Source organism: Arvicola amphibius, chromosome 1 (assembly GCF_903992535.2).
Source record: "Arvicola amphibius chromosome 1, mArvAmp1.2, whole genome shotgun sequence".
NCBI classification, from domain to species: domain Eukaryota; kingdom Metazoa; phylum Chordata; class Mammalia; order Rodentia; family Cricetidae; genus Arvicola; species Arvicola amphibius.
The window spans coordinates 139,297,479-139,317,478 of record NC_052047.1 but is presented as its reverse complement, the minus strand read 5'-3'; the positions used below and the strand labels follow the sequence as shown (position 1 = coordinate 139,317,478).

General features: G+C 47.1%; 1 protein-coding gene across 12 annotated transcripts in view; it reads left to right on the top strand.

Annotated features, from left to right (window-relative positions):
- Ebf3 (EBF transcription factor 3) overlaps positions 1-20,000 on the top strand; it is a 116,948-nt gene that overhangs the window by 88,232 nt on the left and 8,716 nt on the right. For all 12 annotated transcript variants that reach the window (XM_038333730.1, XM_038333762.1, XM_038333745.1 and 9 more), the window contains 3 exons: positions 1-54; positions 543-669; positions 18,857-18,945. The exon at positions 1-54 is cut by the window's left edge. In XM_038333730.1, coding sequence (XP_038189658.1) covers positions 1-54; positions 543-669; positions 18,857-18,945 — 270 coding nt within the window. The remainder of the gene's footprint in view (positions 55-542; positions 670-18,856; positions 18,946-20,000) is intronic.

Here is a 20,000-nt window from a genome sequence, read left to right as displayed (position 1 = left end):
AACTTCTTTGACGGTCTACAAGTTGTATTCGGAACCATGTTGGTGTGGAGCGAGGTAAGCCTGCGACAGTGGTCTGCCTTGAGCAGTCGCCTCCTCTGTGAATGGCTTCGGCAAGTTGTGTTTGGTGCAGGGACATGAGGCAGCTATTGCAAAGTTCCCTTTAGCTGTTTGTCTGTGGTGGGCTGTCCTGTGGGTGGGTTTGCCCCTCCCCCCACAACCCTTGGGTTTAAAACCTGCCATAGGAGGTCCCCCAGTACCCTGGAACAATTAGTTCTAGAATTACTAGAAGCAGGTTTAAGGAGACATATGGTGGCGATTTTCATATGAATGATGCCCTGTGGCCTTTCCTGCAAACTAAAACCCTGGAACATTTGCTGATCTTTCCCTTAAAGAACCATAGGCCCAGAGTCTCTGGGCGACAGGAGGGAGCATTCCGAGACGATGGTCCAATTTGTGCTCATTTTGTAATTATATCCAACTGGCAAGTGTCCGCCTCTCAGGGCCTGCCCCGCTGAGCGCTTGTTCATGTGTGGTTTCCGTAGCTGATAACCCCCCACGCCATCCGAGTGCAGACACCTCCACGGCACATCCCTGGCGTTGTGGAAGTCACCCTCTCCTACAAGTCTAAGCAGTTCTGCAAGGGTGCTCCTGGGCGCTTTGTCTACACCGGTGAGTACACAGCTCCGGCCTCTGTGGGGCAGAGGTGGGTGCTCCTTCTCAGCAGAGCCTCTTGGGGTGGTGTTCAGGGGCCCCATGGGGAGGCAGAAGCGAGGCATGGCATGCTGGTGAGTTTGATCAGGTGTACATTCCCATCTGCATCTGAGACAGCTCATGACGGCTGGGCAGTCACAGCAGTGTGACCTTGGCATTTCCTCCCGTCCGAAGGCCTTTGCCTCTCGCCAACAGAGCAGAGTGGTGCCTGGGGGGAGGGCTCTTGGTAGCTGCCAAAGCTTCCAGCTTCCATGGGAGCGGCTGCCTCATGCCGGGCTGCTTGCAAGGTCTTGTGCCCACCCACTTGTCAATCAGGGTCAGGCTAGTCACTGCTTTTCAGTTGCTTGAGCTATGACTGGGAAGGGGAAGTCTTAGCCTGTTACATATCCAGGGGAAGCCAGGGGTCTTAGCCCTTGCAGGGTGCTATTACTTGCAGGGGAATCTACATTCCGGAGAGTATATATGTATGTAGTAAGTATGTAGCCCGAGCCCCAGTGGATATGCTGGGTGGCTTGTGTGACTGACTTCCCGTAAGTGGTGTATCAGAGGCGTTTATATGCTGCTTTGCCCACACAAGTGCATAATTGACATGATTTCCTGGAGATTGCCATGGAGAAATGCCGCAAATAAACTTCACCTTCAAGAAGGCCTGTCTGCATTTTGGCTTTTACTCTCCCTCAGTTCCACAAGCTGTAAGGCATGAGGAATGATTTTGATGCAGGACAACACCTGCTGAAGCCCAGCGAAGGTGGGCAGGATGGACCCTTGCTGATTATCTGTGGATGTGTAGTGACTAGTGTCTTCCACACTGCAGGGCTTAGAGCCCTGGGCTTGATCGCTCTTTTACCACCTGAAGGTGCTCTGGAGCTGAGCTGGTATCTCACTGGGTGCTACCCTCTGTTCTGGCCAGCAGACCCGTTATGTGGAGGGTTCTGAGGCCCTTCCTTCCACATTGAAGTTCCTGGAGATTGTGGAAGTGGCAACATCTTTCCTTTTTTAGGAAGTACTGAAGGAGCAGAGTGGCAACATACAGACTCCCTGCTCCTCAGCAGGTCCACTGCCACCCAAGGCAGGGCTTGGATCCTTATCCTGGAGGCATCCAGCTCCTGACAACCCAGCACCCCTAACCGGTCAATGGGGGGCACCAGGATCCTTAGAACTGAAGGATACAGGGGAGTGGGCATAGCAAAACATTGACATACCCATCTACTTTGGGGCGCTGAATATTCCTGGCCTCAAGTTGAGAGGTTGGGAGAGAAGAGTGCCTCTAGATTTTGAATCCTCCAGCGTATAAAAAATAAAAGCGTGTCAAGACAAAATGATAAAAATTGGGACATCTTTTAAAGGCTATGTGGAAGTTGTTCCCCAAATTACAACAGTTCTGCTTATTTCTGATGTTTTCGGTGGTGAGAAGATGTGCCCATCTCATCATTACCAGTATGTTGTTTTTTTTTTTTTTTTTTTTTTTTTTTTTTTTTTTTTTTTTTTTTTTTTTTTACTTTCAGTATAGCGTTCAGTAAACGCGCAGTTCTACGCTCCGCTATCTACGTGCATTATTGTGAAATGGACTTCAGACTAGAGATAGTTCTTGTAAGTGCTCTGCACATAGTTAAGGTAGGCTGCACTCAGCGACGTCCAGCGCATTAGATGGCTATTCACATTCAACTTTAGATTTTTTTCAACTTACAGTATTAAATATTAACCCATAGTCAATTCAGGAACATCTTTATACTCCTTCCAATAAGTGTCTTTGCTGCTCAGCGAAGGACAACCACACTGGATGTCCCGTTCCTGGGGAGCTAAGAAGTTGGAATCTTGTCTTGGGCCTGGTTGGTCATCCCCAGCATCTTTGCCTTGGGGTCATGTGTACAAATGAGCTATAGCTACCCCTTCCCTCACACACATTCAATATACCTCCTCAAGGCAGCTGTTGGTGTGCAGTACCACACGGCAGGAACGTCAGGCTGTAGGGGCAGCAGGTCCTATGCAAACACAGAGGATATTTGGCTAGATAGCTCGGTGCCCTAGGGTGCTGGCTGTGGGACCATGTGAACTTGAACTTCTCCAAGTTCAGTTTTCTCTCCTCTTTTCCTCATGGGGTTGTGGCAAGGATCAAGAACAACTTAAAGCGTCTGACATACAGAGGGCACATAGCAAATAGTACCGGCTGTGGAGAGCCACTGACATTTTAGACTTCGACTAGGGTTCATGAGAGCCTTGTTTATGTCTTGAGTCCCTTGGATGCAGAGATGGCGTGTGCTTGCTCTTAGACCGACACTGAGCTGTGGGAGACACGTCAGGGCTGGGTGTACTGAGTGAGTTCCTGCGCTGCTCATGTGGCCTGGCTTGGCTGCTGGCACCCAAGTGAGCCTGTGTCCACAGTTGGCAAGCCTGGCCTGCTCCTCCCAAGCAGGTCTTCCTTGTTCTCAAGTTATGTTTTTAGGAGGTCCTGCTGCATTATTTGGGGGCTATGGTAGGCAAGTCCTTCCCTGAGTCTTTATATTCTTGGGCTTTTTGTCTGAGTGTTGAAGACACTCAGACGGCCGCTTTTAGAAGTGGGGACATTCCTTTTTCTGCAGATGGGTCCTAGTTTGAACACTTGTGAATAAATGCAGCTGTGCAGGGTGGGAGGAGCTGCTTGTCATTGACTGGCAGGGGTCACATGGTAGCATCCCCAGTTACCGGCTCTCCCGGGTGGGTGGGGAAGGGCACTCTTTCGGAGGCTCCTTGCTCTCTGTCCAAGTTGAATGCTCTCCTTGACCAGTGTCCATTGCCTCCCAAAGGAGAGCAGTGTCTGCCGAGCTTGTGAGAGCCACGCGAACCTTTCTCGAGAGTCACTGTCCATTATGCATGGTTACGTCTACTTTCAAGCTGATTGGACTTGTTAGCCCCCAAGACTCAGGGCCTGCTTTCCTGGGGTTGGGGTTTTCCTGTTTCCCCATGTGTGGGTATTTGCAGCGAGGCTATGCAAGCTCAGCCCTTCCTAGTAGTGTGCATGTGTGTGTGTGTGTGTGCGTGTGCGTGTGCCTGTGTGTGTGTGTCTGGGATCATTACCGGGAATATACATTTCACATGTGTGTAAGGGATATAGGATTCTATATTTTCAGGGAGCTGAGGAGAGGTGGGGTCATAACCTGTCTGGCCTGGAAGCTTCTGTCTGATTTGCATTGCCCTGAAATTGATGGGGACAATGAGGTAATCACAGGGACTCACTCTCCCCAAATGAAAACTGAGCCAGCCACTCTGGATGTCACAACATGGGCGCCGTCCCCTGGGCATCTGGTTCCCATCAGTGTGCCCAGGCCCCGGAGGCTGCTGGGACACCTTCACATTTAACCTTCCCGGCATGAGGCCAGCTGTGGGGCCGCAGGGCCACTGGATAATGAACCTGGGCTTGGAGGAGGGGCTGCTACCAGCCTGCCAGAGCCTGGGAGGGACTTGGCAGAGGTCTAAATGAGCTGTTTACAGTGACCTGAGAAACACCAGATTTTTCAAAACCAGACCCTATTAGTCAACCCAGAGTGGTCGTGCTCAGCCTCTGCCCCCGGAAAGGGAAGGTTGGTCAGGCCCCATCCATCCAGCCCTTTGGCTGCTGTTCACAGTCCCTCTCAAGTCGCAATTACCTTGGGAGGCTGTGGCGGTTCAGTTGATTAGCACGGTGAATTAAAAGAATGAGCCACAAATGACATGTCCAGCTCTTCCATAGGAGTCCTCTGTATTCCCAGCGAGCCTCGCCCCTGCTGTAAGAAGGTCAGAAATTAGAGAGAGAGAACAATTTTCAAGCGGCTAGCACTTAGGAGCAGAATTAACAATCACTGTGTATGTAATTGCCAGTTAATAGTAAATTGCCTTTAGACTGTAAAATGCAATATAAACTGGTGGGCACCTAAAATTAAATTAATGAGATATTTGCTGCATTTAAAAGCGAATAGTTCAAATTAATAACCAAGTGCAATGCTTGTTTTAATATTTGTCTAATAGCATACCATTGACTTGTTTAATAATAATTAAAACAGTCCTGGAATCACCTACCTGAGGAACTTACCATACAGGAGAATCAAGCCGCTTTTGCTTTTATGATTTTACCGGTGCAAACGCACCAAATTGTTAAGAGTAATAAAGGAAATTATTTTTTAATTAGAAGAGAAACATTATGGCGTTACCTGATTAAGTTGGCTTAGAATTTTGTATGCTTCTAATTGAGATTATGTTCTCATGAAAACTCCTTTTGCAGACCTGGTTTCAAGTGTGAAGTGTGTGTGTGTGTATGTGTGTGTGGTGTTTCCTTAAAATGGACATTTGGCAGAATGTTTCCTGATTAACAGAAGAATGGAGGTTGCTGGTGTGGCTTGGGCTTAAGCCTAGTTAAACTCCAGGAATGGGACTCGGGGGCTTTTTCTGTTGACCTCTTGCCCTGAAGTTTGATTGACCCACCCTCATTTTAGACAATTCTTTTTTGCTCAATTAAAGAAATTATCACAAATTACTGGGAGTCAACATGTCGCCAGTAACAGACTGAGCCCAGTCACTCAACAAGATGTTGGCAGGCGGCATAGACACATCTAAAGTGGACTCGCGGTGGATACCTGGAAGGGCCCCAGGTCTGTGATGCGTTCATTGGCTGCGAACATTTTCATAAAGACTTGTGTGCATTTGATGTCAGATTTGGGAGACCATCCCTCAGCCAGGAATTGCAAGCGGTTTGTGTTCTTTCTCATACAGTTTCTAGTTTTTTTTTTTTTTTTTTGAATAAAGAAGTCAGGTTGTGCCTTAAAACTGTCTCCATATTGAGGGGTGTCAGTTCTATTCTGCACATGTCTGGAGACGGTTTCCCGCTGAGTCTCCTGGCTGGTCTCCACCTTCCATCCCATTTTCTCTTACCTGGGAAAGCCCTTGTGTTTCTGGCATGTGGAAAGATTGCTGTCTAAACCATGGGATCCAAACACCCTTCACCACAGCTAGCCAGTTCTGGTTTCCTTTCTCTTAGCACTGTGGTTGTACAAATCATTTGTATCTGTAGAACAAGTGATTTTAAATGGCCGCCCACAAATTTGTATCATTTGCACTCTGCTAAACTGAACGTTAAGCACAAATTGCCCAATTGTTTCAGCCCTCAATCTCTGAGCCACCAATGCACACAATCCAGGAATACACTCTATCCTGCTGGCTCCCAGCATGTAGTGATCTTGACCCAAAGTCTTCAGTGATTCCATCCTCCCCTGGCAAGGCAGCCAGTGGCACACTTCTTCCCCTTCCTGTCTTCACTAACTATGCTGTGATCATACCTTTCACCCACGATGGTGGTTCCGCTGTCACCAGGCCTCAGGTGTTTCAGGAAGTCTGTGTTCTCTTCACAGCCACGTACCCCAGTACTGGGTACCCTTGGATACAATGGTTCTTATGTCAGGTTGCTATTCTTGAAGGGTAGCATGGGGCTGGGCTGTCAGCTCAGACCATCTTCAGGCTCCCAAATTTGAAACTTGATCCAACTATTCCATGACTCAAGCAATGCCATTTTCCTCCCATCTTCCTCCCCCTGCTTTTGCTTTTTGTCACATGTTAAGAATGGATGTTTTTGATTTTTTCACAAGGACTAGCTGGTAAGGGTCCTGCCTCAGCCCCTTCCCATGGAAGTGGGGACTGATGGTCATGGCTGAGTCCCATAGATTAGAACCTCAGGCTAGGTGGTAGCATTCACCTGGTGACCTCCCTTGGGTGGCACACTGCACTGCTTGAGCCACAATCAGTGCTGCTGCTGCCTGCCAGGTGGGTGCTGGGAGTACGGCTGGAGAACGTATCCTTTTAAAGAGGGTTGTGTGAAGGCTCCCTGTCCCTGCGGTCTCCTCTTTCCTGTCTCGAAGGAGGGCAGGAGAATGAGGCACAGCACAAGTAGACAATTTGTCCTAATCAGTGACACCCATTTACCAGAATTGCTTAAAATGAACTATACCTCATACAGAAATCGCACATTTAGAGACTTCCATTCATCATGTGAAAATTGAGGGCCAGTAAACTTTTCTGCCCCTCCAGTGGGATCATAGGCATGCATCAAAATGTTAAAAATGATTGGTGAGACGGAGCTGTCACCCATTTATCAAGGAAAAGAACATTATTTGCTAATTTCCCAACCAGGCTGGTGACAGGGTGCTTCGTCTTTAGACCCACGGTGACCAGCGTGGCCTTTTTGTTATTAGTACAAGTCAAGTGCTTTTGGGCTGTTGCTAAGAAGACACATTTGTCTGTCATCACAGGGGCTTTGGTTGCTTTCCAACTAGCTGTGACCAGGTCTGCTCCATGTGCCGGATTGGCTGTGTATGTTGGGGCTACGTGAACCCAAGAGGGGAGACGGACTGATAAATCACAAAGTTTCCATACCAAGGTGAAGGTATTGACTTCGCAGCCCACCTGACAAGACGTGGCTTCCAGGAGATGGCCATTCGTCTTACCCAAAGGACAAAAGGGTCATTGGCTTCACTTAGGATAGGCAAGGTGTGGATGGTAGAGACAGGCCTGACTGTCTGTCTTTGACACAGGCAGGGTCCCTGTTTCTTACCCCACCTCCCTGGAAGTGCTGCCTAGGGGAATTTTATTTCCAGTTCTGGCTGGGAAAGATCCATATCTGAAAATACCTTAGAAAGGCACTGGGGGTGGTGGGGGTGTGTCGGGGGAGGACAAGCTAATGGCCATTTAAAAGCACAGCACAATGACCAAGTGAAAAACAGGCAGAGCAATGGAATAAGGTCTAAGATGGGGTGGCAGGTCACGCTAGTGAAACCGAAGCAGTGGCAGAGTGAGCATCTTGGTGGCGAACCTTAAAAGGAAGTGGTTCTGACACTGCTGGGAAGGTGAGGTAAACTGCCCACTGGCCCTCTGATGGGGACGAGGAGCATGGCCCCGCCTCACTTCTTTGACTCATAACCTAGTGCTTGAGCTGCCTCCCACAAGTCCGTCCTCACATACATGGCGTAGGGGCATGGGAAGGTTATGGTGGGTGAGTGTTTCACTCTGGAATTTTCTGTGCAGGCTGGCTCCTGGGATAGCTGAACTGAGGTCCCTGTGTGTCTCCACAGAAAGTTTATATTTCTAGAAGCTCTTCTTCAGTCTTGTCCGTACCCAGTGGAGTAGACCAAGACTTGGGATGCAAAAACAGCATGGGAAAAGATACATTCAAAGAACTGTTGCTTGGCTACTTGGCTTTTAAAATTAATTGTAGAAAATTATCAGGATCCAACTTTCTTCCCATTGGGTGATTTTTTTTTTAACTCATTGACAACATGGAAGTCTGTGGTGTGTGTTGTTGACCCTAGATAACTGTAAACTTCCCTGGTACCCCGATGAGCTGATGGGATAACTGGTTTTGCAGGCGTGGACTGATGGAGTGGTGCCTGTCTGTTGAAGGTGCAATAGGGAGGGACTTAACACACAAACTCCCTAGGGACCAGGAGCCACCATAGGTCTTGGTATACATTAGGTTCAGAGTACAGTTTTCGTTGTTCGTTGTGTTTTTGATTTTGTGATTAAAAACACAGCATTATTCTAGGGCCCATTTTCTTTCTCTCTAGTCCATACTCTTCCCTGAAACATTGCTGCTTATTCTTCCACATATGAAAACCCTAATGCTAGGCAAGGAAGGGAGCCCTGAGATATCTGAGACTTCATAGGCCCGGGTCTGCATCCTGTGGCCACAGAGAATTTGAAAGTCTGGAAGGCTATGGGGTTAGATTTGGGGGTTCTGCTAGAGTTCTGTTCCATCTTTTCACCCCCTCCCCTCTATCTCTGACTGACATCTCTCCTTCAGCCTCCATGGGGTGGAGAAGTGCTATGGCCTTTGTTCCCTGGTCCTGGCCAACATCTTGGCTCCATGTCAGTGTAGACGCCCTGATGTGTCAGTAATAGCCATTCATCACTTACCCCGTGGTGTTTTTCCTTTGATGACAGTACTCCCAACACAAAATCCTTTACAGAAGCTTAAGCCTATTAGCACTCAGGGGCACACACATCAAGGCTCCAGGCTCCTGTAGTGTGTTCATGACTGTGGCAGGTGGCTGCTGTGTGTGCCCTTGTCATCCAGCTGTGGTATATCCTAAGCCAGAGACTGAAGGATTTCCTTATGTGCTTCCCGTGGGTGGAAACAGCAGTCACTCCCCAAGTAAACTTAGCTTGCTTCTTGTTAGTGAGACTAGCCTGTGGCTAACAGCGGCCACTGCCTCACAGGGCTCCCAGCCTTCCGGGAACTCTCTGCCCACAATGCTAACATCCTGCCTTGATCAGGGCCCCGGGTTCGGTTTAGCCTTTGTCATGGCATCATTAGAGAAACTGGTCCTTCATCCACCCATGGATGATGCACCTTGTCCGTCTCTGCTCCTCAACCAGGAGCTTGAGAAAGTCGGATGATTGGGGCGGTCACTAAGGGGAGCGTGATGTCAGTTTTAAACACAGTGTAGTGGCAAAGCGCAGGTCTCTGTAATTTGGAACTTGTCTCCTGGGGTCAGTGTTTATCTCATGCATATGTAGGCAGAGGTCTCAGTAGGGCATTGTGGGTGACTTGTGGGAAGGAAAATCAGTAGCTCTTTAGGTGCTCAAAGATGGGGGTGTCCATGTGAGGGGAAACACATCTTGACTTCTCAGCATTTAGTTCTTGCCAAGGGCAGTGACTCTTGTCTTCATCCTGGAAGCCTGCCTGGGATCTACATGGCCCGTGACAGACATTCAGTGTGAACATTGCTACAGCCCCACTGATTCAGTCCTGTGGGAAAGAAACAGGTGGAGAGAGCAGTTAATAAAAACAGCCTTAATGCAAACAGGCTCTCAAGTCCCATGTTCAGGGGAAAGACATAGCTCCCCGAGAACTTGCAGGTGGCAGAACTGCAGGATTTTCTCTGGAAATGGCCCTGGAGACTGCGCCATGGGTGCTCAGCAAGGATGTGGAGGATCTCCAAGAAGAATGTGACCCCCTCTTGGGTGATCAGGGAGAAAGTGGAGGGCGTGAGAAGCCGTGAAGAGCATAGGTAGGGTCTACCTCCTCGGGTTATAAGACAACTTGTGATCTCTAAATGTATGAGAGCAGAGCTTGACTGACCCTCCCACTGCCTCTCTCCCTCTCCTCCCTCCACTTCTCCTCTCTTCCCTTCCCCCTCCCCCTTATAATTCTTTGACAGTTTCATCTTGTATATTATATATTTTTGGTCATTTTCACACTCTATTTTCTTCTCCCGTTCTCCGCTCCAACTGAAAGCCCAGGTTGGCTTTGAATGCCTGATCCTCCTGCCTCTGCCTCCTGAGAGCTGGGATCACAGCATGCAGCACCTATCCGGCCATCAGGGCAGCTTCATGTGACGCATGTAGAGGGCAGCACCCTATGCACCATGTCTGCGCTTTCGAGGATTCCAGCGCTTATGCTAATCCCGGCCATGTCTTTAAAGGCTTTGCCTCCAAATAGGTCTTTCCTTCTGTGCTCAGCCTGAAAGACCCAGAATTAAGATGCCACTGGGAAGACTGAAAGGTAGACCATGTTGGGAAATCCTAAGTGGGAGTGTCTTTTGCCTTCCTCAGCCACCGTGGGTCTTTGCTCTCTCTAGAAGCCCTTGTACTGCCTGCCAGGTAACACGCAGAAAGATACTTTCTTCAGCACAGGCATACCCAGATTAAATCCTTGACTACCATTCCCCCACCTACAGTTAGCATGTAAGTTAATGGGTTTTATTATGACATTTTCACACATTTATAACATGCGATGGTTTGTTTTTCTCTCCTCCCATCACCATTCCCTGTTCCTCCCCTCTTCCCTTTGGACCTTTTCTGCCCCCTTAGAGTCTCACTTCTACTTAAAAAAAAATCTAAATTTTCCCTATGAGGAAAAGCATTCAGCATTCATTTGGGTCAGGCTTATTTCCCTTAACATGGTACTCTCCAGTTCTATCCATTTTCCTGTAAATATATGATTTCTGTGTTTTGTTTTATTTTGTTTTCCATGTATAAGACTCCATATTGCGCGCGCGCGCGCATGTGTGTGTGTGTGTGTGTGTGTGTGTGTGTGTCTTCTTCTGATGGATTGCTAGGCTGATTCTATCTTTGGGCTAGTGTGAATAGTGTGAGGGTCAGTGCAGGGGTGCCACTGGAGACCTCACATCTGCTTCTATGTTCCTTTGTGCGTAGTTTACCTACCAAGAGAGTCAGCAGAAGCCTAGAACCTAAAGGCAGAAGATTCTTTATATGCACAGTGTAATACACCCTTAGTCTAACTCAATTATTTTATCCTGCATGGACTGTCGCTCTGTTCCACATTCTCATTCATTATTTATTCTTCCTGTCCTTGGCTTTGGCAGCTGCTGGTCTCATCCTCACCCTTGTAGATTGGCCTCTTCTGGTTGTTTGTCAAAAGCAGATCACATAATAGATGGCCTTTGGGGCTGACTTCTTTCACTTATCATATGATGTTCTTAGGTTCCCCTTGGCACCTGTCAGGATGACATTTCTGTACATGTCTGAGTAGTATTCCATTGTACCACATCTGCTTATGTGTTTATAGGTTGATGGACATGTAGATATTAGGGGAAAGACTGTATGGATATAAGACAAACAGTGTGTTCATTTTGTGCGTGATAGCTTTGTCATGTAGATTGGTGTCTTTCAGAAACCTGGCCACCAGACCTTAGCACCTTTAAGCACCAGCTCTATGCACTGCTTGGAACAAGGCAGGCACATGGCAGAGGGTCACCTTGAATGACCCTTACACTTTTGTAAGAAGTAGGGGTTGTCACAAGGCCATGGGAGAAGGGCCACTTGGCTCCCAGGAGGGATCTTTTTTTAAGCCATGGCCTAAGTACCTGCAGCCTAGGAGAGCTGGGTCCCAGACCTTGCTCCACAACTTTCCTCTGCATGGAGATTTTTCTGCTAGTTTTAACTGTATGTATCCATTGCCACTGACCCTCCACAGAGTGTGTTTTCTGCTTGACTTTTAGGACCTCCCTTCTCCTCCCACATAATCTTTGAGAGAATGAAGACACAGGGAACTTGCTTTCTTGAAGCAGGTGGTAACACGTGGGAGCTTGTGGTGGTTGCATGATGTGGAGAGTGTTTTCGCTTTATTGGTGTCTCCGTTTTGGACACACTTCTCTACCTAGAGGGCTGGGTAAATGCCAGGACAGCCTTGGAAAGTAGGGTGGTATGCCGGGAATAGGCAGCTCTTGGATCTTTATCTGTTGTGCATCTCTGCTGGGCCATCCTGAGATGGGCAGGTGTGCTGAGGGGAGCTGGGGCTCCAGGGTTGGGTTTTTTTAGCTGCAGGGCTGGGTTTGGTTGGTGTAGTTCCCCCATGCCTATGCAAGCCACAATCGTGTGCATTCTTTGAGGAATGTAAACAAAAGTGTTTGAATGCAGTCCAACAGTTGTCAGCAAGGGTATTATTTTGGTAACAAGGAAGATGGGCTGCTCCCTTTTCTGCATTTGGTGTCACATCACAATGCTGCCATCCGCTGCCAGGCAGTGGTGAATGGAAGCGGGTCCCTGTGCAGGAGGCCCGGTTGGGCTGCCTGTATGAATACCAGAACAGTATTCCCTGTGTGAGCAGGGGAGGCTCCAGATTCCAATTAGAAGTCAACTATGGTGCTTTTCTTATTCTGAGAAGACATGCTGATGGAACATGATAGGCTCTGTAGGAACAAATGGGAAACTGAGGCCGACCCTAGGTGGGCCTGGCACTGGGCATGCACCCTCCACAATGGCCCAGAGCAGACACCAGACAAGTCAAAGCCACTCAAGCGAGACATCAAATTTGGGGTTGGCCTCCAGGCACAGAAGGGTGACCTTACGTCTTCTTCCCTGTTTGTCCCTTGACCAGGCCAGCACCCCAGTGAGTGATGCAGGAACCGTGTGGCCTTTGTGTTTCCTATGCACACCACAATGCCTGGCTCACCCTGCCGAGTTCTGTGATTGAAATTCATTGCCAAATTTATTGAGAAATTAATGAGAAAAGCTGCGAAGTATTGACTTTGAGAGGAAAACACAACTCATCTTGAATGAGGAGGAAAATGCAGCAATAATTTAGCCACTATTGATTTGGCCCTGTCCATGTATTGATCTTCATTTTACAATATTAATTTGCACCTGCAATCGGCTGCAAAGGGAACCGATTTCATTTTGTGGCCGCGTTAGTGTGCAAAGCATTAGGTGTTCTTAAGCAGGGAGAGCCACACGTTGGGTTGGGAAGTCAGGTCTTCCCCCATTTCTGCTTGTTCCTGAAATAGACTAAAAATTAAAATTTTTTGTTCAACAAAATATGAAAGCAAAAGCCCATGTAAACCGTGGCCCTCCTCCCTGCTGCCCGGCTGCTTCTCATCCACACTAGGAGCCGTCAGCTGCCTGCAACTCCAGCCACCCCTCATCATCATGCCCGGATCAGTTCAAAGTTCATGAAATTTCTATGAGCATTGATCTCGCCCCATTGATTTTTTTTTTTTTGCAGCAGATCTTTGAAATTTTAATTTCCCGAGCATCTGAATTTCTTATAGATGAAATGTGCTTGCAGGAGACAGTTGATGATAAAGTGGAGAACTTAGCATCATTTTAAAGCCTAAAAAAGGAGGGAGAGAAAAACCCAGGCATTTGGGGACTTTGTGTAGTGTTCTGAGCTGGGATGATGAAAAGTGCTCTAGCCGGGAGGGGGGGACATCCAGTGGGGGGAGCTAAGTATCAATTTTGACTTCCGAAGCCACACATTTTTGAATGTAACTTCTTATACAGTCATTTTTGAAAGAAAAGCTATCTGGAGAAACAGCGGGGCAGAGCAGCATTCTTCACGGGGCAATCGTTCGCTCTCAGCAGTCTTTATCACCTGGTCAAGCTCACCTAGTTACTTATCAGTGGGACATTTAATAACCTCAAGGTGATATAATTGCTATTGGCATTTTTCCCCCTTGGATTCGGCTGGTTAATGTGTAAACTACTTGTCAGCAAATAGCACTTTGTCACTAAAATCACCAACACCCTCTAGAGGAATGTCTTTGTATTGAGCAATTTAATTTTACTTTATTTAATTTTTACACATTACAACCTGTGTTCATTCAGGCACACTGACGGCTTCTAGTCTGTCGGGGCAGGGTCTGGGTATCCCTGTTAGTAAAATACACTATATCTTATTTAACAAACCCATTGCCTTAATTGAAGCACGTTCTTGTCCCTCGGAAAAGGAACTACAGATGTTCTTATTATGTAGTTATGTTGCTAATGTGAAAAACGGCCTCATTATGAGGATCTGTTTGTAGCAAGAAAATTACTGCATTATGACAAATGCATGATTGGGAAGTTACAGGAAGCCGATCATTATTGAAATGATACTGGAGCTCACTTAATAGCTGCAGCCAGCAGCTGGAATGGAGCAAATGAATGTCTTCCTGTTGTTATTGTTGGAGTCAGGGTTTTTGGGCAGGAGATTCTGCTGTACCGCAACCTGCAGGCTGGCTTGGGCTTCCAGGGTGGAAAGGCGGTGCTCAAAGCAGCTGTTTCCTACCTGGGAGTCTCCTCCTCCGTGTGTTTAATGACACTGTTTTAAAGACACAAGCGCTGCAGGAGCAATTACTCCAGCAGTCCTTCAAGGCGGACGCACTGCTCTCTGGCTGGCAGCCTGATCCGGGTCTCTCTGGGATAGGGGAATGTGGTCAGGAGGTTGTTGTCATAGTTAAACTTCATCTCTGTGGCCCCTCCTTCACGCAAGGTCCCTTCCACTCCTTCCAGCAAGGGGGCCCTTGGTCTGAGTGAGGGGTGTCCGTAGCAACGTTTTCTGCTCCTGACTGCTACTCCTGAGCATGGGTTTCCCACCACCGGGAAGCAGGCACGACTGAGCCCTGAAAGCATAGTAGCTGCTCAGTTAATTTTGGGTGAGTGAATTCGGCTTCCAAAAATTCATAGGGCTGAGTTTCATCCCTGGGACTTGCTTTGTGTAGGAGACTATACTGGCCCCAAGCAGCATTGGTTTTTGATCTGCAGTGTTTTCCGTGTGTCATTCATGGTCAGGAGCATACCCCCCTTACTCACATAAGTGAATGGGGTTTACACACCAATGGATTAGCCTTTGGAGTATGACGAAAGCCATTTACATTTGGGGATGTTGGAAAACGGCACAGAACCCCGAGCAGGGGTGGCTGACAAAGACAGTTCAGCCATCAACATGTAAACTCCAATGACTGATGTCACAAGAAAGAAAAACCCAGCACTGCTGCCCATTGGTACGTTTCTAATTGCAGCAGGCCAGTTGGAGCTACTCTGGCCCCAGCTGCAGCTCAAAGCCTGATGCCATTTTCGGCTGCCACATTAGCTCTGGCAATCCCAACTTGAACCGACATCACAGACCGTTAAAATTTTATCAATTGCGCTATGATTAATCCCCCAGTACACGGCATGACTTAAATATTTAGAACGCTTCTTCTGTTATGACTTCAATGCATGTAAAGTAACGAGATTAACTCCAGTACACTCAAATATATTTAAATATGCGTCCTTCCCGAGCTGCAGGCTATCCGGCGTGCGGAATCGAGTCTATGTGGCCATGTCAGGCTCTATTTGTAGGGCCCACGCTGGAGACTGGCCTGCATATGATAGCCGGATATCTGGCCTTTCACAGGCTGCCTGATTGCTTGCCTCATTTGGCATGGAATGTGATTCCCGGCCATTCTAGCTTCTGATTCATTCAGGTTTTATTGCTGTGTAATTTTCTTATTCTAAAATAAAAGCTCTCCAACAAAAATTACTATGCATTAGGCCACAGTAGCCTACTCAAATGGATATTAATACAGTTTATCTCCAAAAGGACGAATAATGTATTTGAAACAGATAAAAGGCCCTCCACTAAATGAGGAATGTTAATATCTTATGGCACAGTTAATAAAGAGATATTTCACAGGGGAGATTTGTTTTATGACTTTTGATACAACAGCCTTGTAATCTGACATATCTTAACGATATAATTTCACACATACATTCATCCCTACATGCAGCAGCCCATCTTAGCTAAATTTGAATTCAGGACAAATAATGGGCGCTAATTACTTCCGGAGGGGGGGATTTATTAGAAAGCTCATCCTCTCTTTTACAGGTTTGACAGAAATCCATGTGTTAGCTTACAGATACACTTTTGATAAACGTTACTGTTTCATTCCCCTTCAGCAGAAAATAACATTTGTTTTTTGTTGTGTTTAAGGCAGAGTTTAAATTAATTTAACCCAGTGACACATGTTCGGAGACTAAGCATGCTGCTAAATAATTCCTTGGAATAAATTGCTCGGGAACCAAATGCATTAATTTATGGCTTTGCTGAAGCTGACAGATGTGAGGGGTGGGCCGGCAAATATTAACATAAAACAAATTTGCTTTATTCTTCTTCATATTTCTTCTTCATCCCCGACTTGAGCTCACCCAGGGCTCCTTCTCTAATTATCCACGAGGTCAGTAAGCAAAATTGGGAAGAAGCTGAGAGATCAATACAAATTATCCCTGAGCAAACCAGTGCTGACAGTTTGAATTGCAGCATATGTTTACCCAAAATCAGGCAATTTATCTTAATATCAGCAAAGTAATGCAGTGCAGGTGAAAGGTCAGGCAATCTCTCCCCCTCATAATTACCCAGTTCTAAAACAGGAAAGTGGTATTGATTGGCCTGGCTCGGGGCTCTGTGACTGGACGTGCCAGTGCCTTGCCCTGGCTCGGCTGGGCTCTAGGCTGTAAACTCGACACGCTAAGGGTTTATTGGATGTGTGGGGAAATCTCGCGCTCTCTCCTCCAGTTGCAGAATTGGCCAGTGAGGAGTGAACCAGTCTTCAGGAGCCATGGGGATTGATGGGCTCCTTGAGGATCTGAGGGCTGCCGACCAGGGCGGGTCTTCAATGGGACCAGGCAAGGATCTAGGGGACCCCGAGGTACATGGGGAGACCCACCACCAGAGCAGAAACTCCCAGGACTTGTGAAGGTCAGCTGATGCCCCTGCACCAAAGAGGAGGCAGGTTCCAACAGTTCTGCTAACTAAACACGTTCGAGTTTCTATAGCCAGACCCCTGCCGGAGGGACATCGTCTGGTTGGAACAGTAACACTAGGCCTTTTGCTGTGTAACCCATCCAGTTTGGTGAGGACTGGCCCTGGCGCACTTTGGTACCCTGCCTGAACTTTCCTGATGTGCCACACCTACTTGCTTTGTTGATGCCTATTGGTTTGAATCAAGATGAAAGAGGCCCTCCTAGCTATATTGCTTTATATGACACATGGGTCATAGAAAAAGAATATCAGTTCAGCTGAAACACTGGAGAATGTATCTCCCAGAGTGAGTGTATGCTCATCACAAGTCATAAAGCTTCTGAAAGCTTGCATTAAAGCGCCGATCACCTGTCAGGGGCATTTGCATGAAATCGATAACGGCTGCCCATCTATCTTTTCTGATCACCTTTCATCGGGCCGATTCATTAAGTCAAACAGTCATGGTGATTAGCTGGCAGAGAGGAGAAACTTGACATGTTAGGAATGCACACTGGGCCACTCCCCCCCCCCCCACGAACACCCTGATCAAGAAACATAATACTTCATCTTACCCTTTTTGGACCAAGTCGTTTGCTGGGCCTGGAGCCCATCCTACCGGATGCCCGAACTGCATTTTTGCTTGACACCCTTGCCCGTGCTGAGGCAGAGACATGACAAATTGTCCCCCCAGTCAATGCTGACAGCTTCTGATGATTAATGGCCTGATTATGAAGTGGTTTTACACATATAGAATTTACATCACAGAGAGTTAGAAATTTTGCCATGTCACATACACCAAGGCATTTTGAAGGGTTTTACTATTTGCAAAGAAAAAAGAGGGCAAAATCCCAGCAAAAGCCATGTCATGTAAAATCAATACATCGGATCAATGCTTTATTAACAAGAAAATGTCTTACTTCACATTCCTGTGCGGACCTTTGTCTCCAGGATGTATGATGGAATGTCAAATCATATTGTGGTCCTCAACTTTCGGGCGCATTATTGAGTGTACGTGCAAGGCGTCCCGGGTTGCTTACGAGACGCACCGACAGCTCAGCACTCGAGGATAATGGTGACCAATTATTGTGGAGAGCACTTTCTGAGGCAGCCCGAAGCTTCCTCTTAGGAAGCTATGGCCTTTTGTGTTCTCCCGCACTCCGCAGACCTGGGTGGCGTTAATCATCAAATTACTAATGAGTGATGGCCCAAATTGCGGGCGGAGTAATGAATAGACGGCGGCAGGTCTTATTACTCTCCGAAAACCTCCTGATTTATGTCGCGCCATGCACCGTGGAGTTACTCCACAGAAAACGATATCTACATCAAGAAATAATGTACTCTAATAAGTATTTTCATCTTAACTCGTGTCCCCGGGCCTCCGGGCTCAGTTTTTGTTGGAGTCAGGCAGAGCCGTAATAAAGCCCGATGGCTCCCTTATAAAGCTTGTTAAACACAGTGTGTGCAGTCGAATGGAGTCCCGGCTGTGATTCATGCACTGTACAGGGTGCATGTGCCTCTGATTTATGGCCACGCACAGTTCATAGTCAAAATTACAATTTGAGGGATAAAAAGATTAATTACTATTTGTGGCCGGCAATTTCGTTGGGCTGGTGGATTGCAGCTGTGGAATGATAGCGCTCTATATCAGTTTGTAGTCAGCCATTCACAGATTATTAAAGCTTTGCAAGAGTAAGTGTTCCTCCTGCCTGGTCTGTGCTCAGGCAATATGCTAGACAAAAAAGGACCACAGGGATAAATCTGAGGCTAGCAATAGCTGGACATATGTCATAATTGCCAGTTTCCCATAAATCCCCGGCTGGTGAGGAACATACCGTGTGATGCAGACGCCGCATCATGGCTCTGGTGATGGCTATATATGGCCCAAGACCTGTCACTTCGGGACTGCACTGCCATTTTTACAATATACTGAGCCACCCTTTGACTTTCTTCCAGTCTAATTATAGATGTGAAATAATCGTTGCTTTTATGTGCAAAAGAAAAGGTGGGGGGAGTCTATTCCTTAAGGCAGAGCTACCATGCAGGGGTGCCTGCCTGGAGGCACACCTTTGTGCAAGCATGCAGTGAGTGCACAATGGATGACGTCACGGTGACTGACTTGCTCTGTGTTTGTGTGTCCTCTTGCAGCCCTTAATGAGCCAACCATAGATTACGGCTTCCAGAGGTTGCAGAAAGTGATACCCAGACATCCAGGTGATCCCGAAAGGTTACCCAAGGTCAGTACAAGAGCACATGATGCCCCCTCATGGGACTGGTTCTGGTTTAGGGGTGGTGGATCTTCGCGAAGAGGAATGCCAGACACCCCAAACTCTGTGTCCATGTCATGGCCAACAGGTATGGGGAGCTTCCTGGCCCATGCCTGGCTACTTCAGAGGTTGGTGAAGGGTGAGAGATAACGCATGGACTCTTACTTTATGTTGCTTCTTTCGAGGGCCATCTCTTTAAAGGAAGAAGAAAAACATGGGCTTTTCTGATAACGAATATTTTGGATTCTGCAAGGGGGACATAAACTTCCGCGTAATGAAATAGTTCAATTAAACATTTTCCACTCCAGTAGCCTGCGCTGATTTCCATCTAGGCCGCTTCAGTCTGATCTGTGATTACTTGACTCTTGTTTTCCTTTCATTTTCTAAAGCTCGATTCAGTTTAATCTTTTGTTTACAAAGCTTTTGTTATAAGTCCCTGACTTAGCAGGCTAACAAATGAAGTCCACATATTAATATCTAGGGGACTTTTCATTGAAATTCAGCAAAGACAAAAGCTGCCCCTCTTGTTTATGCACATCCTGCATATCACAGAAATTCCATTTTGATGTATAACATTAAAGATAAGTCAAGCTTACAATTTCCCCTCTCCTTTGATATAATGTTGTCTCTTTCTGCCTTCAGAAGCCCTCTCTGATTTTCAAGGCTGAGTTGAAAATGCAAAATGAAAAAAATGAAGTCATAATATTATAACTGATTATTTTACAATCCATCCCTGTGTGTACCCAAGTCTTGACCACCTCTGAGTTTTATTAACACAATAAAACCTTTTAGACATTACCTTTTTAATACTCAGCAGGAACATAAGCAGTATCATTAGGGTCCTTTTTAATTTGTGAACTTGCTAGTAAGGGAATGTCAGATACTCGCTGTTAGACCCCTCGGAGCCTGGGGAAGACATTTTTCAAATGCAGAGCAGTTAATGAAGGGGTTTTTGTTCTAAGGGTGAGCCTGGAAGCAGCACCCTTTACCCACAGGGCTTTGCTGCCAGCCTCAACCCGGGGATG